General features: G+C 47.5%; 1 protein-coding gene across 5 annotated transcripts; it reads right to left on the bottom strand.

The window, feature by feature from the left end:
• Positions 1-1,869: 1,869 nt before the first annotated feature.
• On the bottom strand, positions 1,870-22,289 carry LOC105059445 (light-harvesting complex-like protein 3 isotype 1, chloroplastic). Of its 5 annotated transcripts, none has more exons than XR_003802728.2 (2): positions 21,686-22,289; positions 1,870-2,261 (listed from the first exon to the last, which is right to left on the bottom strand). XR_003802728.2 is itself a non-coding variant. In XM_073249693.1 (2 exons), exons 1-2 carry the CDS (start codon positions 21,954-21,956, stop codon positions 3,714-3,716), a joined length of 519 nt encoding a protein of 172 aa, XP_073105794.1. In that variant the 5' UTR covers positions 21,957-22,203; the 3' UTR covers positions 2,282-3,713. The 5 variants fall into 5 exon arrangements, 1 of the variants encoding a protein (XP_073105794.1); XR_012137363.1 differs by lacking the exons at positions 1,870-2,261; positions 21,686-22,289 and adding exons at positions 2,282-3,961; positions 4,056-4,500; XM_073249693.1 differs by lacking the exon at positions 1,870-2,261 and adding an exon at positions 2,282-3,961 and having other exon boundaries at positions 21,686-22,203.
• Positions 22,290-23,321: the final 1,032 nt, after the last annotated feature.

Below are 23,321 nucleotides of genomic sequence, written 5' to 3' on the forward strand. Positions count from 1 at the left end.
GAAGGAAGAGAGAGAGAGAGAGAGAGATGTTGAAACTAACCCCATCCAAGCAAGAGAACTACATTACTTTTCAAGGCATCATCTAACTCAGCTGTCACCCAATAATTGCTGGAAAAAATGTCATTTTTTGACCATTTCATGGTTGCAAGTAATGTCCATGCCAATCTTACATGTTCATTCCATTCATATATTTTTTACTTTCCTCAATTCAAATAAGAAAATGGAGTTTACTTTGTCAAGTTCCTTAAAGAAATCACAAGTTGTTGAAAATTATTCGTATATCTATTTTTAAAAACAAAATAAGCTGTTGGTAGTCATTCCTAAGAAGCAAAAATCATTCCATGATGCAAACATAGTTTTCCAAGAGCAAACTCAGCATCGCCATCATGTGAACTTGACAGAACTTGGGTACTTGCCACCTCCATTGCTTCTTTAGTCTTGTAAATTAGATGGCAACAGCTATTTCATTGGTCACTATTGCGGTCAATCCCCTCGTCGTCTGATCATCGAGAACGGACACCTGCAAAGACAATCCTCACTGACAGGAGATGTCTCCGACGGGAACCCTCCGATGCTTAAGTCAGAGAGGAGACTAGGCAACAGTAAAAAGAACCAGAGGCTCAGAAAGCTTGAGAAAGCTTAAGAGAGTTTGAGAAAGCTTATCAAAACTGTTGCCTTACCCCATTTTATAGTAGAATGCGGTATGGTCCCGTTATTAATGGTGCAGACAACTGAGAAGTTGTCAAATCGTCGGGGACTATCAAATCGTTGTGGGTTGTCAGGTCATCAGAATTAATCCGTGTCCTTGACGGGACAATGCCCCATGACGATCGTACAGCATGTCCTTGGCAGGACAACAGTCCATAATGATTGTACGGCGTTTGGACGGGCTGGCCGATTATATGTCGGTATTTGATTGCCGAGACGTCGGGTGATGACTCGAAAACACCGTCGGCTGATCTGATGTCTTGTGGAAGTCGGACGTCGGCTGCCACCCCCGACATAGAGTCGGTGATATGGGTTCGGCCGGTTGGGAACAGTACTGGTCTGATTGGCCGGCATACCTTTGGCCGGATAACGTCGGCAGTCATTGTCGGAATCGTCTATCCATCAAGTGGATAGAGTCGGATGTCGGTCGGACCGTTCCGAGGATAGGTCGGCATATAGGGGTCAGCCGGTATATCCTAACAGTCACCATAGCCAACCTTATAGCCGGCTGATGCTAAATGTTGGAACATGATTTAAGACTCACATCCTCTGTTAAAATTGCACCTAAACATGTTCAGCTGAAATCAATTGTATCAAGATGCGGGGCCACAACAGGATTGTCTCATGTTTGATAGCACAAATGCTACTTTAGACTCTAGAGTCACATCTATCATATGATTTATGGCCTTTCTAATGGTTAAGATGTCATGAGACGGTATTTGTCACATCATCCTGTGTTGAGCCTGTCACACACTTGAAGATCAGAGCATCATGTATCTTATTTTACATGTCGACCTGGAGTTCACCAAACACTTCTAAAATGTAACCTTCCATGCATTTGATCAACTTGAAGGGTATCAGGTCCCCACAAAGCTGTTTTTTGCTGCATATATATGACCAGGGAACCGAAGCAACATATGCATGCAAACATTATATGGTGGGTTAAGTTTGAATTTGGGACAAGTTATGTGATGGTTAAGTCCTAAAAACATCTCAAATGACAGCAAAGAGAAGCTGACCGTGGTGGAGAAAACAAATGTCGTGGAAAAATAGAGATCACAAGAGAATATGAAACCTGATAAGGTACTTGAAGCACCATGTTGCTCCATTCAATATATTTCAGTGACATCAGAAAGATCAGTAGAATTCTGCATTGCGGAAACTAATGACAACATCTCTGCAGATTACTACAAACATGGGATATACCTGAAAAGAATCAGAATACTAGAAAAAACAACAGAATATCGAACACATGCCAAGATTCATTGGAATAGTAGCTAAAGAAAAACTGGTCATTGAAACAAATAATATTTATATCACGAATTAAACTCTGAGTATGATAATTCACTTATCTTCTCAGCTCTGAGAGCCACATAAGAAGCAAACCTACAAATCTAACTCACAGCCACATAACAGTTCACTTACTTTCAGCTTCAGGAAGATGGAACCAATTGATCCATGCCCTCCAAAGTGTGGAAGATGCATCGAGACTATGGCCTCCTCATTGCTAGATGCTTCGATATAATTCTCAAGTCATTTCCTCCTCCAGGCGTCTAAGAGGATAGCACTTGATGTCAAACGTGAGAAGAATTTTAAATCAAATATCTACTAACAAAAACACATGATCCCACGAATTATTAGAAAAAGTGGCTCTTGGTTTATAACATAATGCTTTTAAAAAGTTATATCTTTTAACAGTTAATGGAACCACTGTGTGCTAAACTTGGGAGGAAGTGGAGTTCATTTGGCAAACATCTTTCTGAGCCAAATTATGCATCAAGCCCTGCTGCTGCCACTAGTACTACGTGATTTTATTCAGCAATTCATTTGTACTTCCCAGACTACGAACTATAATAAGATAACTTAGTCATGCCTGGAAACTCATAATATTTATTTTGTTTAGTCTGCTATAAGTTTTGGAACTTTCTGGAAGAACTAAAAGGCTTTATACCACTCATGACTGCTTAGATTCATTTCCTTACTGTTCATATTTAGGTTTACGGAACAAAACCACAATAGGTAGGCTTTCTGACATTGAAGTTCCAAAGAACAGGGTCTTCCATACAAATGGAACCTGTTAAAGCTCAAAGATGTTAGAGACAAGGTATGCAATCACCTTTCCCTTTCTTGCTGTCAGCAGCAGTGTTGATGAAAGGATTAGAATGTAAAATTGTTCTCAAAAAATTTGTTTGATACTAGTTCTTCTTATTCAAGCCAAGAAAGGACTGTTTGTTACATAATTTTTATTGTGTTCTCTGAGAGGTAAGCTACAGGACAAACTACCATAGGAGACATGATGTAAACTTGCAACCTTCGAACAACACATTAGGTCAAGAGGGCATGTCCCTATTGCTGGATGTTACCATTATTAGCAGGGTTTGAGACTGGTTGATTGAGATATTGTGTTATAACGGTTGGATAAAGATTAGCAAAAGAGCTTATTTTTATTTGGGAAGGGATAATTTGTAACATGGTAGTCCTTATTAGTTTATTATCATGGAACATCTATTTCTCATATTCCATTAACATTCATCGATAAAATTGAATGGTATATTTTCTTTTTATTTTCCCCCCAATTTTGGGGGGATCCAGGCTGTGTTCTTCTTCTTCTTCTTCATCTTCTTCTTTGTTGGGGGGAGTGGGGTTTTCGGGGTTGTTATCCGCATTTTGATTAATTGGAGTTAAATATCACGACCTACTAAAGAGATGATCATGCCTATTTAGGAAAATGCTGTACCATCTGGTATGGCAAGGATGCATGTGAAAGCTGATAACATGGGCAAACATAGATCACTGCCAATATTCATTGGATTAGTAGTTAAAGGGAAACTGATCTTTATAGAAATAAGGTTCATAGGTCTAATTGAACTCTGAGCAAAATAGTTCAATTATCTTGTCTCAAAAAAGAAAAAGTTGAATTACAAAATCAGCTCATGCCACCTAAGAAGCAAAGTTACAAAGTAAAAATGCACTAGGTACCACAAGACTTGCATTGGAAAATTCAATTACTTATTGGAATCACTAGTGGTATCATCCTGCCAAGTTGCTTGCCATTGCTTGTCATAGAATGTTGTCTCTTCAAGAATGTTCTTCAGGTTTTCAATATCTTTGTTTTCCCCAATTAGCAGCACCCAAACTATTGCTATCAAAAATAAAGTTTTGCAGAAGAAGTTTCCCATTTGATCAACAAGACCTAAGCCTGTTAAACTATCAACTAGATAAGCCATGAAAAATCCGATCATTGCAGCACGACCTGCATAATTGTAGATGTTGGAAGTGCACTGAGATGACAACGTGAAAACCAATCATCCAAAGAAAATTCAGAATGAAGAGATACAATAACCAACCATTCAGTCTTTCGGATTCAGGAAGGTGAAACCTTTTGATCCATGCCCACCAGGGTATGATTGATGTACCAAAAACCATGGACTCCTCGTTGCTAGATGCTTCAGGATAATCTTCAAGCCATTTCCTCCTGGCCTCTAGCAGTATCAGACATGATGTGAAATGCGAGATGTTGGGTATAAAATACCCTCAGCCGAAGTTCTCAACGGGATTAATCCTCGCGGGCCTCGTCCCCGACTCCGACTGCAGACAGACATTGTCCGGACCCCTACGGGAGCCGAACTCCACCCACAACTCCGACCGCAAGCAGACTCCGCCCGGACTCCTACGGGAGCCGGGCTCCATCACCAACTTCAAATGCTGGTAAGCTCCGTCCGGACTCCTACGGGAGCCGGACTTCGCACATGACTTTAATTGCAGGAAGACTCCGTCCGGACTCCTATGGGAGCCGGGCTCCGTCCCCAACTTCAACTGCAAGGAAGACTCCGCCCGGACTCCTATGGGAGCCGGGCTCCGTCACCAACTTCAACTGCTGGTAAGCTCCGTCCGGACTCCTACGGGAGCCGGACTTCGCACCTGACTTTAATTGCAGGAAGACTCCGCCCGGACTCCTACGGGAGCCGGGCTCCATCACCAACTTCAACTGCTGGTAAGCTCCGTCCGGACTCCTACGGGAGCCAGACTTCGCACCTGACTTTAATTGCAGGAAGACTCCGCCCGGACTCCTACGGGAGCCGGGCTCCGTCCCCGACTTCAACTGCTGGTAAGCTCCGTCCGGACTCCTACGGGAGCCAGACTTCGCACCTGACTTTAATTGCAGGAAGACTCCGCCCGGACTCCTACGGGAGCCGGGCTCCGTCCCCGACTTCAACTGCAAGGAAGACTCCGCCCGGACTCCTACGGGAGCCGGGCTCCGTCCCCAACTTCAACTGCTGGTAAGCTCCGTCCGGACTCCTACGGGAGCCGGACTTCGCACCTGACTTTAATTGCAGGAAGACTCCGCCCGGACTCCTACGGGAGCCGGGCTCCATCACCAACTTCAACTGCTGGTAAGCTCCGTCCGGACTCCTACGGGAGCCGGACTTTGCACCTGACTTTAATTGCAGGAAGACTCCGCCTGGACTCCTACGGGAGCCGGGCTCCGTCCCCAACTTCAACTGTAAGGAAGACTCCGCCCGGACTCCTACGGGAGTTGGGCTCCGTCACCAACTTCAACTGCTGGTAAGCTCCGTCCGGACTCCTACGGGAGCCGGACTTCGCACCTGACTTTAATTGCAAGAAGACTCCGCCCGGACTCCTACGAGAGCCGGGCTCCATCACCGACTTCAACTGCTGGTAAGCTCCGTCCAGACTCCTACGGGAGCCGGACTTCGCACCTGACTTTAATTGCAGGAAGACTCCGTCCGGACTCCTACGGGAGCTGGGCTCCGTCCCCAACTTCAACTGCAAGGAAGACTCCGCCCGGACTCCTACGGGAGCCGGACTCCGTCACCAACTTCAACTGCTGGTAAGCTCCGTCCGGACTCCTACGGGAGCCGGACTTCGCACCTGACTTTAATTGCAGGAAGACTCCGTCCGGACTCCTACGGGAGCCGGGCTTCGTCCCCAACTTCAACTGCAAGGAAGACTCCACCCGGACTCCTACAGGAGCTGGGCTCCGTCTCCAACTTCAACTGCAAGGAAGACTCCGCCCGGACTCTTACGGGAGCCGGGCTCCGTCACCAACTTCAACTGCTGGTAAGCTCCGTTCGGACTCCTACAGGAGCCGGACTTCGCACCTGACTTTAATTGCAGGAAGACTCCGTCCGGACTCCTACGGGAGCTGGGTCTCGTCCCCAACTCCAACCGCTGGTAAGCACCGCCTGGACTCCTACAGGAGCCGGGCACCGTCCCCAACTTCAACTGCAAAGAAGACTCCGCCCGGACTCCTACGGGAGCCGGGCTCCGTCCCCAACTTCAACTGCAAGGAAGACTCCGCCCGGACTCCTACGGGAGTCGGGCTCCGTCACCAACTTCAACTGCTGGTAAGCTCCGTCCGGACTCCTACAGGAGCCGGACTTCGCACCTGACTTTAATTGCAGGAAGACTCCGTCCGAACTCCTACGGGAGCTGGGCCTCGTCCCCAACTCCAACCGCTGGTAAGCGCCGCCCGGACTCCTACAGGAGCCGGGCTCCGTCCCCAACTTCAACTGCAAGGAAGACTCCGCCCGGACCCCTATGGGAGCCGGGCCTCGTCCCCGACTCCGGCTGCAGACAGACCTTGTCCGGACTTCTACGGGAGCCGGACTCCGCCCACAACTCCGACCGCAAGCAGACTCCGCCCGGACTCCTACGGGAGCCGGGCTCCATCACCAACTTCAACTGCTGGTAAGCTCCGTCCGGACTCCTACGGGAGCCGGACTTCGCACCTGACTTTAATTGCAGGAAGACTCCGCCCAGACTCCTACGGGAGCCGGGCTCCGTCCCCAACTTCAACTGCAAGGAAGACTCCGTCCGGACTCCTACGGGAGCCGGGCTCCGTCACCAACTCCAACCGCTGACACTCCAGCCGAACTTCAGCCGACAGGCCTGCACTCCCTGGCGGGTCACGGTAACGGCGACGACTCTGCTCCACTTCCTGTGACGGATTCCGCGCGGCTCCATCACTCCCTGACAGACCGCTATGATGCCCACGATCCTGCTCCACTTCCTGCGATGGATACCGTGCGATTCTTCCATCCTCTGGCAAGTCGCGACAACGGACGCCGCTCCACTCCCCGTGACAGACTCCACATGGCGTGTCCCGGTGATAGCCACAATTCTACCCCACTACTCTTCGCAACAAACTCCCCCTGACTCTGGGCAGCCCACTGCCAGACGGTTACAGACACTGCTATCAGTCTGTTGCTCCCTCCGCCTATAAAAGGGGGACCCCAGATACGTTATTTTCTAAGCTCTCATTTTTACCTAGAAACTCTGCTAAAATTTTCGTTCGAGCACTCCATTCTTGTTGAGGCAGAGAACTGACTTGAACGTCGGAGGGTCTTGCCGGAGCAACCCCACCTCCAGTTTAGACTTCTTTTGCAGGTCCCGACGGCGACCGCGACTCCAGCTTCTCCAACGTAAGCGGATTTTTGCACCAACAGGATTGGCGCTAGAAGGAGGGCCCCTGTGTCTTCGCAGTATCCTTGTTTTTAAAGGAGCGCTCAACGGGACCGCCCCCGGGCATCTTTTCCAGCATCCTCTCCTCCTTCCTCCACTTGGTCTTTGCTCGATGCCTCCCCGCAAGGCATCCACGCGACGATCCACGGCCTCCGCGGCCAGATCTCAGGCTCCGGCCTCACCTCCTGTTTCCCAACCTCCTCCTCCTCCTCCGGCGACGGCGGTCGGTGCGGAGCAGTTTGATCTGCTAGCGCAGCAGGTCAGAGGCCTCACTGAAGCTGTGCAGGCCATGCAGCAGCAGCAGCAGCCGCAGGCATCAGTGCGCCTGGAAAGGGTGTCACCGAAACACCAGAATCCGACGGTGGGACGGGCCACTTGGACCAGCCGTCCCGTCTTTTCTGGGAAGACGAACCCGAGGGTGGAGAGCCCTCAATCGGATCACGACTCCACCCCTGGAAGATCCCTGCCCCCATTCTGCCAGAGGACCCTCGAGACCCGAAGTTGAGAGGATTTCCTGAACCGGAGACTCCAAGAGATGAACCGGCGGATCGAAGAACTCCGCCACGCTCCCCCCGCTTATGGTGAGGATATTTGCACTGACCCTCTGTCACGCCCCCGACCCGAGATTTGTGAATCGAGGATCGCGGCAACCGCCGCATACTCATGAAGAACTCTCTCCATAAGCATGCAAGGCATCTCATCACGATATCAATGCATCACAGCGGAATAAATTCAAATAATTATTATTCAACTGTAATTCAAGTAATTAAATCAAATGTCTTACATCCAATAAAATTTTTACTAAAACAGTAGATCTAAATTCAATTGAAGTTGACAATGCTAAATCTCGCTTCTAAAAGTTCTGTCCCAATATTTCTTCCCACGCTCGAAATTAATTATCTGAATCTGAAAAATAGAAAGAAAGGTAATGAGCTAGACAGTCCAGTAAGTAACAAGTATCTTTACCAGATATTTTAGATATTATATAATTTTCAAGAATAATGCTGCAAATAAACATAAAAATATATTTCATGCTGATTTAATACAAATTCAATATTTTCAAATATTCACATATAATATAATCATAAATCCGATTCGATTCTAAACACTCGTAACTCAACAGCCTTGACTATGACTAACGTTTAACCCCCATTGACGGGGTCCACTGAATACCAGCGCACAACCCCCACTGGCAGGGTCCACAAACACCAGCGCACAACCCCCACTGACAGGGTCCACAAATACCAGCGCACAACCCTCACTGGCAGAGTCCACAAATACCAGCGCACAACCCCCACTGGTAGGGTCCACTGAGTACCAACGTATAATCCCCATTGACGGGGCCCACTGAAACATAGATAGGCTGAGAGCATAAATTCGATCTGTATCAAAACACTTTGTATCATAATATATCATAAATATTTCACTGAACATGTGCATAAATCGACATACCATAATATTTCAAAAGCACTTTTCTTTCAAAACATAATTTCATAAATCATACATAATTTCAGAGAATAATTATTTATTTTCAGAATAAATATGGAATATCTCGAGAAGATGATTCATTACTTACCTTTCACGGAGCACTGAATGAACAGATCGACTAATTTCTAGGAGATTCTTAAGTGCCTATTATCCAAAATTATATTTTTACATTAATTTTAATTCAAAATTAAATCTAACAAATCCCAAAATCAAAACCTCACTTAAAAGCAGACTCTTCCCTAAACTCGATCAAAATCATCAGATGAAGCCTTACACTTCGCTAATCCTAAAGGAATAACTTTAGAGAGAGAGAAATCCATCAAGAGAGAAACAATCTAGAGAGAGAAAATTCTAGAGAGAGAAAGTCCAATTTCAGAGAGAGAAAGTCAGGGTTCAGACTGAGAGAAGAGAGAGAAGAGAGAGAAACTCTCTCTCTTCATTTTTTTATTATTTTATTATTTATTTATTTATTTATTTATATATATATATATATTTTTATATAAATATATATATATATATATTTATTTTTATTATTATTATTTTTCTTTTCTTTTCTTTTCTTTTTCTCTTTTTCTTCTTTTTCTTCTTTTTCTTTTCTTTTCTTTTCTTCTTTTTCTTTTCTTTTTCTTTTCTTTTCTTTTTTTTTTCTTCTTCTTCTTCTCGGCTCTTCCCGCATCGGAACAGGGGACCGACGTCCCCTTCTTTTGCCGGGCCGTTCAGGCCACGGCCACCGCGGCGGAGGCTAGCGGCAGAGGGGGGCCACTCCCCGATCACGGAGAAGCGTGGCCGGCGATCGATTTCGATCGCCAGCGCCGGAAAATCCAAGGAAAAAAGGCTCAAAAACAGGATCTCTTTCCCGACCGAAAATCGGCGACACTCGTCGCCGGCCACCTCAAGCAAAGGTACAGGAAGATAGGGAAGGAAGAGAGGAAGGAAAGAAAAACTCACCCCGGCCTCCGGTGACCTCACCGGCGAGCAATCACGACGAGAAACCGAACGGTGTCCGCGGCTTCGATCGAGAAAAATGGAGAGAAAGAGAGAGGGAGGAGACCGATGTTTGGTCTCAAGGGAGGGGGATCTTCTTATAGAGGGTCCTAGGACTCCGAGGGGTCCTAGGATTCCCGATTTGCTTGGGTTTCGCCAGAGAAGAAGACTCCTATCGGGAGTCTTCTTCCCGATTTTGATTCCCTTGTTTTCTTTTTCTTTTTTTTTTTTATTTTGGACTTTGGTGGGCTGAATTGGGTTTTGGGCTATAACATTCTTCACCTCTAAAAAGAAATTTCGTCCTCGAAATTTTTCATACCTGTCACCATTGTATTGGAAGCCTGTGGATTCTGTTGAGTAAGCGCATAAACTCTTCCCTGGGTTTTAAAAATCTGTCCACCACTCTTATGTTGTCCTTCATAAGTTCTTTGGCCAACTTGATTTTCAGTATTTAGCGGGAAGCTAGCAATTTTATGATCCTTCTGATCACATTTGAAACAAGCACCTGTATTCCAATAGCAATCCTTGTCTGCATGATTTTTGCCACATCTAGAGCATGGCTCACCATCAATCTGTTGAGTCTTATTGTCTATTGCTCCCTTAGCTGATCTTTTGATGTTTTTAATATTCTGCCCTTGTATATCATTTGATTTTGCTCTCTTTCTTTACTTTCTTTCTCTTTCCATGCGTTCTTCATTGACTTTCCTTTCAATTATCAGTGCTTTGTTTACCACATCTGCATAAGTTGTCAATTCATATGGAACCACTTGTTTTCGAATTTCAGTTCTCAATCCCATCTCGAACTTGTGAACACGTTCTTGCTCACCATCTACTAATCTCGGAGCAAATTTTGCTAACTCTGTAAATTTTGCTTCATATTCAGTCACACTCATACCATTTTGCTTCAAATAAATAAACTCTTGCTCTTTCTGGATCCTTATACTCCGAGGAAAATACTGATCATAGAATGCAATCCGAAATCTTTCCCAGGTAAGTATTTCGCCGTCTTGTTCATGCTTGCGCTGTAGTCGCTGACACCAGTTGTATGCTTCTCCTTGTAGTAAATAAGCTGCATATCGAATCTTTTCTTCATCAAGACACTCTTGGACAGCGAAGGCCTTCTCCATCTCTATTATCCAGTTATCAGCCTCCAAAGGTTCAGTAGTCCCCTTGAAAGCTGGAGGAGCAAGCTTTTTAAATTCTGAAATGTTGTTCCGTTGTACGGGTTGCTCTCCATGTTGTGGTGGTGGATGCTGTTGTGCATCTCGTTGTATCTGCTGTTGTTCAAGCATTTGCTGCTGTATTTGTTGTTGTGCTTGTACCATTCTGATTAGGGTCTGCATTAACTGAGCCATATCTGGTTCTTGACGTGCTCTCGAAGCACTCCCATTAGGATCTACGACTCCCTCCTCCTGAGGGGTGCCACTGATCAGATGGGGAGTGCTACCATCCCGTGGTTGTGATGTCTCTCTTGCAATTCCTTGAGTAGTTCTTGTCATTCTACGGGGAGGCATGGTAACCTTGTAGTAGTAAAACCTTATTAGATTCATTTATCTATTTGTCAGGATGGGTTTATTATGATGCTCATACTCTAACGTCCCAATATTCCTAATGTTTACCCACCTACACTCATACTATGTCAAATTCTATGTGTCATAATTTATCCACTTGTGCTCTGATACCATATTAATTGTCACGCCCCCGACCAGAGATTTGTGAATCGAGGATCGCGGCAACCGCCGCATACTCATGAAGAACTCTCTCCATAAGCATGCAAGGCATCTCATCACGATATCAATGCATCACAGCGGAATAAATTCAAATAATTATTATTCAACTGTAATTCAAGCAATTAAATCAAATGTCTTACATCCAATAAAATTTTTACTAAAACAGTAGATCTAAATTCAATTGAAGTTGACAATGCTAAATCTCGCCTCTAAAAGCTCTGTCCCAATATTTCTTCCCACGCTCGAAATTAATTATCTGAATCTGAAAAATAGAAAGAAAGGTAATGAGCTAGACAGCCCAGTAAGTAACAAGTATCTCTACCAGATATTTCAGATATTATATAATTTTCAAGAATAATGCTGCAAATAAACATAAAAATATATTTCATGCTGATTTAATACAAATTCAATATTTTCAAATATTCACATATAATATAATCATAAATCCGATTCGATTCTAAACACTCGTAACTCAACAGCCTTGACTATGACCAACGTTTAACCCCCATTGGCGGGGTCCACTGAATACCAGCGCACAACCCCCACTGGCAGGGTCCATAAATACCAGCGCACAACCCCCACTGGTAGGGTCCACTGAGTACCAACGTATAATCCCCATTGGCGGGGCCCACTGAAACATAGTTAGGCTGAGAGCATAAATTCGATCTGTATCAAAACACTTTGTATCATAATATATCATAAATATTTCACTGAACATGTGCATAAATCGACATACCATAATATTTCAAAAGCACTTTTCTTTCAAAACATAATTTCATAAATCATACATAATTTCAGAGAATAATTATTTATTTTCAGAATAAATATGGAATATCTCGAGAAGATGATTCATTACTTACCTTTCACGGAGCACTGAATGAACAGATCGACTAACTTCTAGGAGATTCTTCCGTGCCTATTATCCAAAATTATTTTTTTACATTAATTTTAATTCAAAATTAAATCTAACAAATTCCAAAATCAAAACCTCACTTAAAATCAGACGCTTCTCTAAACTCGATCAAAATCATCAGATGAAGCCTTACACTTCGCTAATCCTAGAGGAATAACTTTAGAGAGAGAGAAATCCATCAAGAGAGAGAAACAACCTAAAGAGAGAAAGTAGAGAGAGAAAGTCCAATTTCAGAGAGAGAAAGTCAGGGTTCAGACTGAGAGAAGAGAGAGAAACTCTCTCTCTCTTCATTTTTTTATTATTTTATTATTTATTTATTTATTTATTTATATATATTTATATATATATATATATATATATATATTTATTTTTATTATTATTATTATTATTTTTCTTTTCTTTTCTTTTCTTTTTCTCTTTTTCTTCTTTTTCTTCTTTTTTTTCTTTTTCTTTTCTTTTCTTTTCTTCTTTTTCTTTTCTTTTTCTTTTCTTTTCTTTTTTTTCTTCTTCTTCTTCTTCTCGGCTCTTCCTGCGCCGGAACAGGGGACCGGCGTCCCCTTCTTTTGCCGGGCCGTTCAGGCCACGGCCGCCGCGGCGGAGGCCGGCAGCAGAGGGGGGCCACTCCCCCGGTCACGGAGGAGCGTGGCCGGCGATCGATTCCGATCGCCGGCATCGGAAAATCCAAGGAAAAAAGGCTCAAAAACAGGGTCTCTTTCCCGACCGAAAATCGGCGACACTCGTCGCCGGCCACCTCAAGCAAAGGTACAGGAAGATAGGGAAGGAAGAGAAGAAGGAAAGGAAAACTCACCCCGACCTCCGGTGACCTCACCGGCGAGCAATCACGGCGAGAAACCGAACGGTGTCCGCGGCTTCGATTGAGAAAAACGGAGAGAAAGAGAGAGGGAGGAGGCCGATGTTTGGTCTCAAGGGAGGGGGGTCTTCTTATAGAGGGTCCTAGAACCCGAGGGGTCCTAGGATTCCCGATTTGCTTGGGTTTCGCCGGAGAAGAAGACTCCTATCGGGAGTCTTCTTCCCGATTTTGATTCCCCTGTTTTCTTTTTTTATTTTATTTTGGGCTTTGGTGGGCTGAATTGGGTTTTGGGCTATAACACCCTCCCTTTTCTCAAATGATCATGCAGGAACCGATCCCGCCAAACTTCAAACTCCCCCAGTTCGAAAGCTACGACGGGACTTCGGACCCGGTTGATCATCTGGAAGCTTTCCGGATGATGATGTTGCTTCATGACGCTCCCGACGCCATTCTATGCCGAGCCTTCCCATCCACCTTGAAGGGAGCGGCAAGAAACTGATACTCGGCGCTGAAGCCGGGTACCATCTTTTCCTTCGATCAGATGAGCCACCAATTCATGGCCCATTTTGTCAGCAGCCGGCACCCCCGGAAGGGTTCGAAGTCCCTCATCAATATCAAGCAGAGGGAAGGGAAGTCCATTCGGGCCTACATCAACCGTTTCAATGTTGCAGCGCTGGAAGTCCAGAATTTGGACCAATCAGTCGCAATGACCGCTCTGAAGGGCGGCCTTCAGAAGAATGACCTTTTGTTCTCCCTGGAGAAGAAGTACCCCAGAAATTTTGCTGATTTGTTGGCTCGGGCTGAAGGGTACGCCCGAGCGGAAGAAGCCTTCAAAATGAAGGATGAGGAGACCGCGAGAGAGCGGCAGGCGGGAGACTCGAGTAAGCCCGCAGTCGAAAAAAGATCGAGAGAAGCTCGGCCGCGTTCTTGATCCCCTCCTGGGCACAAGCGTGCCCATACTCTGCCTCGGGTACGTAGGCAGAGAAGTCCGGATCACGGGGTTCGGCGGGGTTCTCCATCGGGAAGATTTCGCAACTACGCCCCCCTCAATGCCTCGAAGACTCAGGTACTGATAGAGGTCAGGGAGCAGCTCCCTAGGCCAGAGAGGATGCGCACACACCCCGGGAAGCGCAACCCCAACAAGTTCTGTCTCTACCACCGCGACCATGGCCACGACACGGAGGAATGCATCCAGCTCCGAGACGAGATCGAGGAGCTCATCCGACGAGGTCGACTCGACAGGTTCATCCGACGCCGGCCTGAGGGTAGAGAAGATCGGCCAAGGGCCCTGCCGCAACCTGAACCACCAAGGAGGGAAGAGCAGCCCGGAGATCGGCCTCCAATTGGGACCATCGACTCCATCACCGGAAGGCCTCAAGGAGGAGCAGACCTTCCACGACCATGGAACTCGGGAAAGCAGTAAATGTATCGCTTACGACTTTGCCCTGAATCTAAATTCCTTTCGACTTTGCATGTTCCTCCCATTTGGCATGGATTTGTTACGACTGGGGATAACCCCTTCAAACAATTAAAACAAAGTTATGTTAGGAACGGAAGGAGAACCTCATCCTAACATAAATAAAATGAAAGTCCGATTATCTTGAGATCGGATGGGGGGAGAGGCCTTACAATGCCCGAATGCGCTCCCACAGCCATGTCAGGAACAGGAGGAGAACCTCGTCCTGACATGAGCAAAGTCAAAGGCCCGGTTCTTTTAGACCGGATGGAGGGAGAGGCCTTACAACGCCCTAATGCGCCCCCACAGCCATGTCAGGAACACGAGGAGAACCTCATCCTGGCATGAGCAAAGTCAAAGGCCCGGTTCTTTTAGACCGGATGGGGGGAGAGGCCTTACAACGCCCTAATGCGCCCCCACAGCCATGTCAGGAACAGGAGGAGAACCTCGTCCTGACATGAGCAAAGTCGAAGGTCCGATTCTTTTAGACCGGATGGGGGAGAGACCCTTGCGATGGCCCTTATGTGCCCCCGCGGCCCCGTTGGGAACAGGAGGAGAACCTCGTCCTAACCTGAGCTGAGATCGACTACGTCAGGAATAGGAGGAGAACCTCGTCCTAACCTGAGCTGAGATCGACTACGTCAGGAACGGAAGGAAAATCTCGTCCTAACGGTGACGAAATCCGACCGCCCAACAAGATCGGATGAAGGGGAAAGGCCCCTCAGCGGCACCTTCACACTTCTACGCAACCCCACAAAAAGCAAGGGGAGGGCCCTCACTTCGAAAAGAGGAGGTAAATTAAAAAGGAAAAGCGACGAACTACATCGGAAACAGATGAAGGACAAACCACACCAAAGACCTAAGGAACCTCGTCTCAACAAAGACGGGAAGTTCCTACCAAACACCCCTGGCCTCAAAGAAGGCTCTCGACACAGGTCAAAAAAACAGCGACGTCTCCGAGATAATGCGGAGTTCGGACCACCAAGCTCGAGCCTACGGCCATGAACGACGAGGAAAGCGAACCAGCGTATCGACGACTGGGCACCTCCAAACGACGTCAACGTCGGACAAGTCGAACGACAAGAAAAGTTCGGCGGACGATAATTTAATACAATATGCGGACGAGGTAACACAAAATCTCTTTTTCATTCCATTTGCGAAATATACACCACGAAGCCCAGAAGGCCAAAGGAAGAAAAGCAAAACGATGAAAGCGAGACAAAACAACAAAAGGAAAAATGTATACATGAAAAGACAGAAGGCCAGGAAGAGCCCTAGGGAAGCTCTGCTCCTTCCGACCTAGAATTATCTACTCCACCCCTTATCCAGGACTGCCTCAGATTCTCAACTTCTTCTTCTAGCTCTCTCTTTTTCAGCAGCGCATCCTGGAGCGCCCGACGAAGTCGCTGGCTTTCGATCTCCGCCTCTCGATGCTTTTTTCTCAAGACCTCAGATTCCGCCTCCGCGTCCGTGACGGTCTGCTGCTCGTATGCCAGTTGGATCTTCAATTGCTGCAGCTCAGCCATCCTTTCTCCGAGGGTGACAGAAAGCCCTTCGACGGTTCCTCTTAGGGACTGGAGTTCATTAGAATCCCGAGCAGAAATAAGCTGAGCCCTGTCAGCCAGCTGCCTCTGAAGACGGACGACTTCATCGGCCGCCACCCTGAGTCTCCCTTTATATTCATCCACCTGCCTGCGCCAACCGGCCCAATGCACGTCGTAGCTCACCTCGGCGTCCTGAAGCTACTACTGAAGGTCGGAGACCTTCTTCGACCACTCCCGATCGCCGTCGGCCCGAGCCAAGAGCCGGGACGAACTCCCTTCCAGCTGGCCAATCCTCTCTTGCGCAGCTGACAGTTCCACCCTGAAAGAGCTGATCTTAGCAGCTTGAGCCCAAATTCGATCGCTGGCACTCTTCTTGTGTTCCTCAAGCTCCTTCGCGAAGTCCGCCTTCCTCTGGCTATACTCCATGATCCCTTTCACGTGGAGATTCCGAAAGCGGATGGCCTCCGAGGTGGCTTCAGAGTAACCCTCCCTTAACCTGCGAAGCTCGCCTTCCATCTTCTTCGACCTTTTCGTCGCATGAAGAACCTCCTTCTTCAGCCGCTGGATCGTGGACTTCAGCGGGATCCCCTGGGGCAGGGGAAGTGCCTTGGCAGGACACTGCCATCGAGAGACAGAAGCGTCAAGACGCGTCTCATTGCAGAAAGAAAAATAAAAAGGGGGGAAGGGGGAGAAGAGAAGCCATCCACGGTGAGAAATTCAACTTTATTGATTGAATGATTCTTGAAGATAAAAAGGAAAAAAAAATTGCGGTAAAAGAAAGATACAAGGTCGGAGGTCTCAGACCTCAGAAGTAGGAGTTGGAGAGCTCGGTGTTCCTGGAGGGGGGGCTGCGGCAGCAGTAGCGCCAGGAGAAGGACCGGCCTCATCCTCAGACTCCTCGCCCAAGAAGCTGAGGTCGAGCTCGGAAAATTTTCTGGCCACCTTCTCCTGGCAGAGCTCGAACCTCTTGATGAATGCTTCTTGACCGAACCTGACGTTCAGGTCCCTCATCTCTGCGGAGGTCTTGAACTCCTCCACTGCAAGAACCCTGACCTCCGAGACCAGGACCGAAATCTGCTCCGCCAAGTTGGCGACCTCGGCCTCCGCCTTCCTCACCGTCTCCTCCGAGGTTTGCCTCTCTTCTTCCCGAGCCTGCTTTTCTCTCTCCAGGGCCTCCTGGAGGGCAACTACTTCGGCTGCCTTTTCTTTGAGGTGAGCGACCTCGGCCCGGCGACGCTCCTCCACTTGGATGGCGTCGCTCTTCGTCCGGTTCGTCGCCTCGATATTGGCGAGGAGCTGGTGCCCAATCTGCAAGAGCGGCTAGGAGATCAGAACAAGGGTCGAATAGTCGGTTAAATGAAGATTTGTTTACCTCGAGAAAGGACCCTAGGGAGTCCCAAACCCGTTGCTCAGGATCGACGCGGTCGATCCTCTCAACGACTTCAGGCAGAATGCAGCCGTCGATCAACCGCTTGATCAAGTCCCTGTCATTGAAGGGATTCTCCGGCTCCTCTTCGGAACCGAGGGACTCGTCAGCGGCGGCTCGGTGGCTACTCACCCTGCGGGCCACCGACTTCCTTCTCTTCCCCCTCTCGACTACGGGCACCTCCGTGGAGCGGACCCCCGAAACGGGAGCCCCAATCGGCGGACTCCTCGAAGAGGCCTGGGGGGCCATTGGTTCGGCATCCAAGGGAATGTCGATCGCTGGAGCCGCCTGGACGGGCGCGGCCAAGCTCGACTCCTCCGCCCTGGCCCTCTTTGCTGATCCAGAGGCCGCGGCACCCTTTCTTTTGTGGGCCTTGAGGCCCCTGGCAAGCATCCGTGCTGCTTCGGCATCCATTCCTTAAAAAAAAAAAAATCATCAATCAAAAATCAGAAATCAATAATGGGGTGAAAAAGGAAGGAGTAGCACGCAAAAAAAAAAAAAAGAGAGAAGAAAAAAAAAAGAAAAGAGAAAAGAGACGAAAAAAAGAAAAAGAAGAAGGACGGAGGTTCTGGGACTAACCTAGATCGCCCTGAGGGATGCAGAGGGGCGAGGAAAGGGACGATTCGAAGGACGCCTATGGCCCAAGAAGACGCCAAGGAGAATCGGGACTCTCGAAGAAGGGGCGGATACTGATGGAACTCTCAGGCGGAATAGGGCCCCTAAAGGCGGAAGGGCGGGTTTAAATAGACCCTGGGATCCGGTGCCATAATGATCGCGAATCCCCCCAGACCGACCCGTGCTCGACACGTGTCCCACTCGCCATGGCCGGCGGCTGACGGCTGACAGAGCTATTAATGCGCCGTACCTGGGCCAGCGTACCAGCAAAAATTTCGAAGGGTCCCCTCGTATCACCCCGATTCGAAAAGACTCCAGCACGCGCACATTTAATGCCAAAATATCTGGAGGCGGTCGTACACAGGATTCAAGGGGACAACTTCGGCTGTGCAAACCTCTCTATACTTCCTTCATTCGAAATTCAAACTCGGAAGTAGGAGGACTGGTGTTGGGTATAAAATACCCTCAGCCGAAGTTCTCAATGGGATTAACCCTCGCGGGCCTCGTCCCCGACTCCGACTGCAGACAGACCTTGTCCGGACCCTTACGGGAGCCGGACTCCGCCCACAACTCTGACCGCAAGCAGACTCCGCCCGGACTCCTACGGGAGCCGGGCTCCATCACCAACTTCAACTGCAAGGAAGACTCCGCCTGGACTCCTACGGGAGCCGGGCTCCGTCACCAACTTCAACTACTGGTAAGCTCCGTCCGGACTCCTACGGGAGCCGGACTTCGCACCTGACTTTAATTGCAGGAAGACTCCGTCCGGACTCCTACGGGAGCCGGGCTCCGTCCCCGACTTCAACTGCAAGGAAGACTCCGTCCGGACTCTTACGGGAGCCGGGCTCCGTCACTAACTTCAACTGCTGGTAAGCTCCGTCTGGACTCCTACAGGAGCCGGACTTCGCACCTGACTTTAATTGCAGAAAGACTCCGCCCGGACTCCTACGGGAGCCGGACTCCATCACCAACTTCAGCTGCTGGTAAGCTCCGTCCGGACTCCTACGGGAGCCGGACTTCGCACCTGACTTTAATTGCAGGAAGACTCCGCCCGGACTCCTACGGGAGTCGGGCTCCGTCCCCGACTCCAACTGCTGGTAAGCTCCGTCCGGACTCCTACGGGAGCCGGACTTCGCACCTGACTTTAATTGCAGGAAGACTCCGCCCGGACTCCTACGGGAGCCGGGCTCCGTCCCCGACTTCAACTGTAAGGAAGACTCCACCCGGACTCCTACAGGAGCCGGGCTCCGTCACCAACTTCAACTGCTGGTAAGCTCTGTCCGGACTCCTACGGGAGCCGGACTTCGCACCTGACTTTAATTGCAGGAAGACTCCGCCCGGACTCCTACGGGAGCCGGGCTCCATCACCAACTTCAACTACTGGTAAGCTCCGTCCGGACTCCTACGGGAGCCGGACTTCGCACCTGACTTTAATTGCAGGAAGACTCCGCCCGGACTCCTACGGGAGCCGGACTCCGTCCCCAACTTCAACTGCAAGGAAGACTCCGCCCGGACTCCTACGGGAGCCGGGCTCCGTCCCCAACTTCAACTGCAAGGAAGACTCCGCCCGAGCTCCTACGGGAGCCGGACTCCGTTACCAACTCCAACCGCTGACACTCCAGCCGAACTTTAGCCGACAGACCTGCACTCCCTGACGGGTCGCGGTAACGGCCACGACTCTGCTCCACTTCCTGCGACGGATTCCGCGCGGCTCCATCACTCCCTGACAGACCGCTATGATGCCCACGATCCTGCTCCACTTCCTGCGACGGATACCGCGCGATTCTTTCATCCTCTGGCAAGTCGCGACAACGGACGCCGCTCCACTCCCCGTGACAGACTCCACGTGGCGTGTCCCGGTGATAGCCACGATTCCACCCCACTACTCTTCGCAACAAACTCCCTCTGACTCTGGGCAGCCCACTGCCAGACGATTACAGACACTGCTATCAGTCTGTTGCTCCCTCCGCCTATAAAAGGGGGACCCCAGATATGTTATTCTCTAAGCTCTCGTTTTTACCTAGAAATTCTGCTAAAATTTTCGTTTGAGCACTCCATTCTTGTTGAGGCAGAGAACTGACTTGAGCGTCGGAGGGTCTTGTCGGAGCAACCCCACCTCCGGTTTAGACTTCTTTTGCAGGTCTTGACGGCGACCGCGACTCCAGCTTCTCCGGCGTAAGCGGATTTTTGCACCAACACGAGACTTATTTAAAAAACAAACATCCATTAGCAAAACATGTGACTCAGAATTACATGGATTGGTTTAGACTGCAATATCTGTATATCTTTTAACAATTAACAAATCCAGTGTATGCTCAAATCCTGGGATGGTGGAGTTCATATGACAAATATCTTTCTATGCATCAAGCCTGGCTACACCATACAGACTCATTTATGCATCCCCAGCTACAGTAAACTACAGTATATAATTAATAGTCATGTCTAGAAACTCACAAATTTAATTTTTATTCAAACTTTTCTGGAAGTTCGTGATAGGCTTTTTGCCAAACAAGATTGCTTAGGCACATTTCGATGTTGTATGTATAGATGTTATAGCATGTGCCACTGCAGGCAAGCTCTCCAAAATGAGTAACAATGAAAGGGGTTCCATACAAATGGGGCCTGTTAAATCTGGTTGGCATCTCTAGAACAAAGTTTTCAGTTTTTGAGTGATGATCTCCTTATGGCTTTTCCAAAGCTCAAAGATGTCTAAGAACAAGTGCAACCCACTCAAGTAATTGGATCTCTAGGAGATCATCACTTTCCTCCCATCTTGTTCTTTTCGTAAGTCATCTCATTTTGAAGGGCGAAAAGGCATCCACATGACCCACAGACATGGATGGCATCATGAGACTTCCTCGACTTAGCTGAGTTAGAAGAGAAAATCCATAACAAATATGCAGAAACCTTTCTTCAAGTGTGGAGGATGGCACAACCGGACCCAACACTCATGTTATCCATATCTCTAGCTATGAAAGCATATAGACATTATAAGGTCATAATCCTTTAATTTAATAAAAAGTTTCTAAGCCTTTTTAACCATTAAAGATTTGAAACATATAATATACAGTGATGGGGACGGATTTTGTTACCGACTTTGTGAATATCCCAGCCCAATCAAAGGTTTATTCAACATCCAATAGAACTGTGAATTGTATATACTTCTTAACCGCCAACCAGAATTTAGAAAATTTTGTGCAACGTCGATAATTGCTAAGAACAATTGCAAGTTTATCCCGAGTTCACTTTTCTTCTCCCAAAACTGTTGTCCAATGTCAACAAAAAAAAATCCATCAAGACAATCTTGAGTCAAATTAAGTTCTCATCAATGACACCAAACAGAAGAGTAAGAAAAATAAAAACAAAATTTAGGAGCTAAACCCAAGAATCCAGCGATAAATCAAACTGTTGCTTGAAAAAAAAGCCCACCCATGCTTAGAAACAAGAATAATAAACTAATGTCCAATTTAGTTCTAATCTAATTGTAAAAAGAAAAGCAATTAAAATTACATCTATTGTCTCACCGGCATCCATAACGGCATCCCAATCAGTCTTCCCATTTTTCTCAAATTGCTTCAAATCCCAAGTCCCTCGGATCCATCTCGAATCCATGAACTTGGACCCCTCCACCTTAACTGCGCCGCCAGCAGCAGAACCCACCATTCCTACTCCCTCACCTGCTGAAAATCTTGTGATAAATAAGGAGAGATTTCTCTTGGGTGCCAGAACCAAGCGGAGTTCGCGTTTTAAGGATAAGGCGGAGAGGGCCGTGTTAATGGGAGAGAACAAGGCCATCGAAATGCTGCTGGGTATCGTGTGGGGTGAAGGAGAGGAGGGAGACAACTTTACAGGTTCATCTCCTCGGCTGGATGGGTTCCCATGAGAGGCGGGTCACGGCCACTCACAGGTCAGGGTGCGAAGGCCCCAAAAGAGAAGAGTATTGATATGCCCCCCCCATGAGTTCCCCGAGGAATCGCCAGCCGGTCAACATCCGACGATTCATTTAACCTTCCAGGCCTCAATCGTGAAGATTTTTTTTATTATTTTTTATTTTCAAAAGTACCTCCTATCCCACCTTATTTCTTAAATTACTGTCCACATTGCCGATTCCAAGAACACGTTGGCGCTGATGTGTTTTTTTTTTTTTGGGTGAATGGAGAGGGCGGCGGAGAACCCACCCCGGGAGGAGGGGGCGTGCGGGGGGTGTTGTGGGGGTGGTGCGTGGCAGGGGAGGGCGGAGGGGGTTGCGGCCTGCCGGGGAGGACGGAGGGGATTGTGTTTGTGCGGACGACCGCCGAGGCCCGAACGAAGGGGAGGGAGAGTAATGGTTGCACTGAGCTGAGGTGCGGTGCGGATAGTGGTGAGGTGAGCCCATCAGAGAAGGGTGGGTGTGGGTCGGCCACTGTTAGGATTAGGAAAGAGGTGGTGGGAGGAAGGAAAGGGAGAAATTAAAGAAAAAAAAATAATTTAAAAATATAATAAATTATTAATTATTAATAAATAAAATTTTAAAATAATAATAAATTATTAATTTTAAAAAATAATATTGAAAAAATATTTAAAAATAAGAAAAATAAATAAAAAATAAAAAAAATTATCACTTGATCGGCGATTTCACTGGAATCACCACCCAAGCGGCGATTTCACTGAAATCACCACTTGAGCCTGCGATTCCAGTGAAATCGTCACTGACGATTTCAATAAAATCACCAACCCCACTCATGATTTATCAGCCCACAGTCCACATGCTCTGTAATTTGCCCCCTTCACTTGAGACCGATGGGCGATGCGGGTGGATGAGGGCGTGCAATCGAGGGTGGTACCGGAGGGTGGGAGGAGGTGCTGAGCAATGGCTGGAGGCATGATGGGCCCAAGTTGCATGCAATCGATGGCCGTGTGAAGCTCTGCTGGGGGTAGGGGTTGGGCGCAGAGTCACGGGAGGAGAACGGAGGAAGGAAGATTTTTTTAATAATAATAAAATAATTTATATAATTATAAAATATTATTTTTAAAATAAAAAGTTTTTGTAATAAAAATAGATTTTATTATTTTAAATTATAATAATAATAAAAAATTTTTAATTCCAATTATCTTTTAAAATTAATATTTTAAAATTTATTTTTTAATTTTTTTATAAATAATATTTTATCATTATTTTAA

The sequence above is a fragment of the Elaeis guineensis genome, chromosome 16 (genome assembly GCF_000442705.2).
Source record: "Elaeis guineensis isolate ETL-2024a chromosome 16, EG11, whole genome shotgun sequence".
Classification (NCBI taxonomy): Eukaryota; Viridiplantae; Streptophyta; class Magnoliopsida; order Arecales; family Arecaceae; genus Elaeis; species Elaeis guineensis.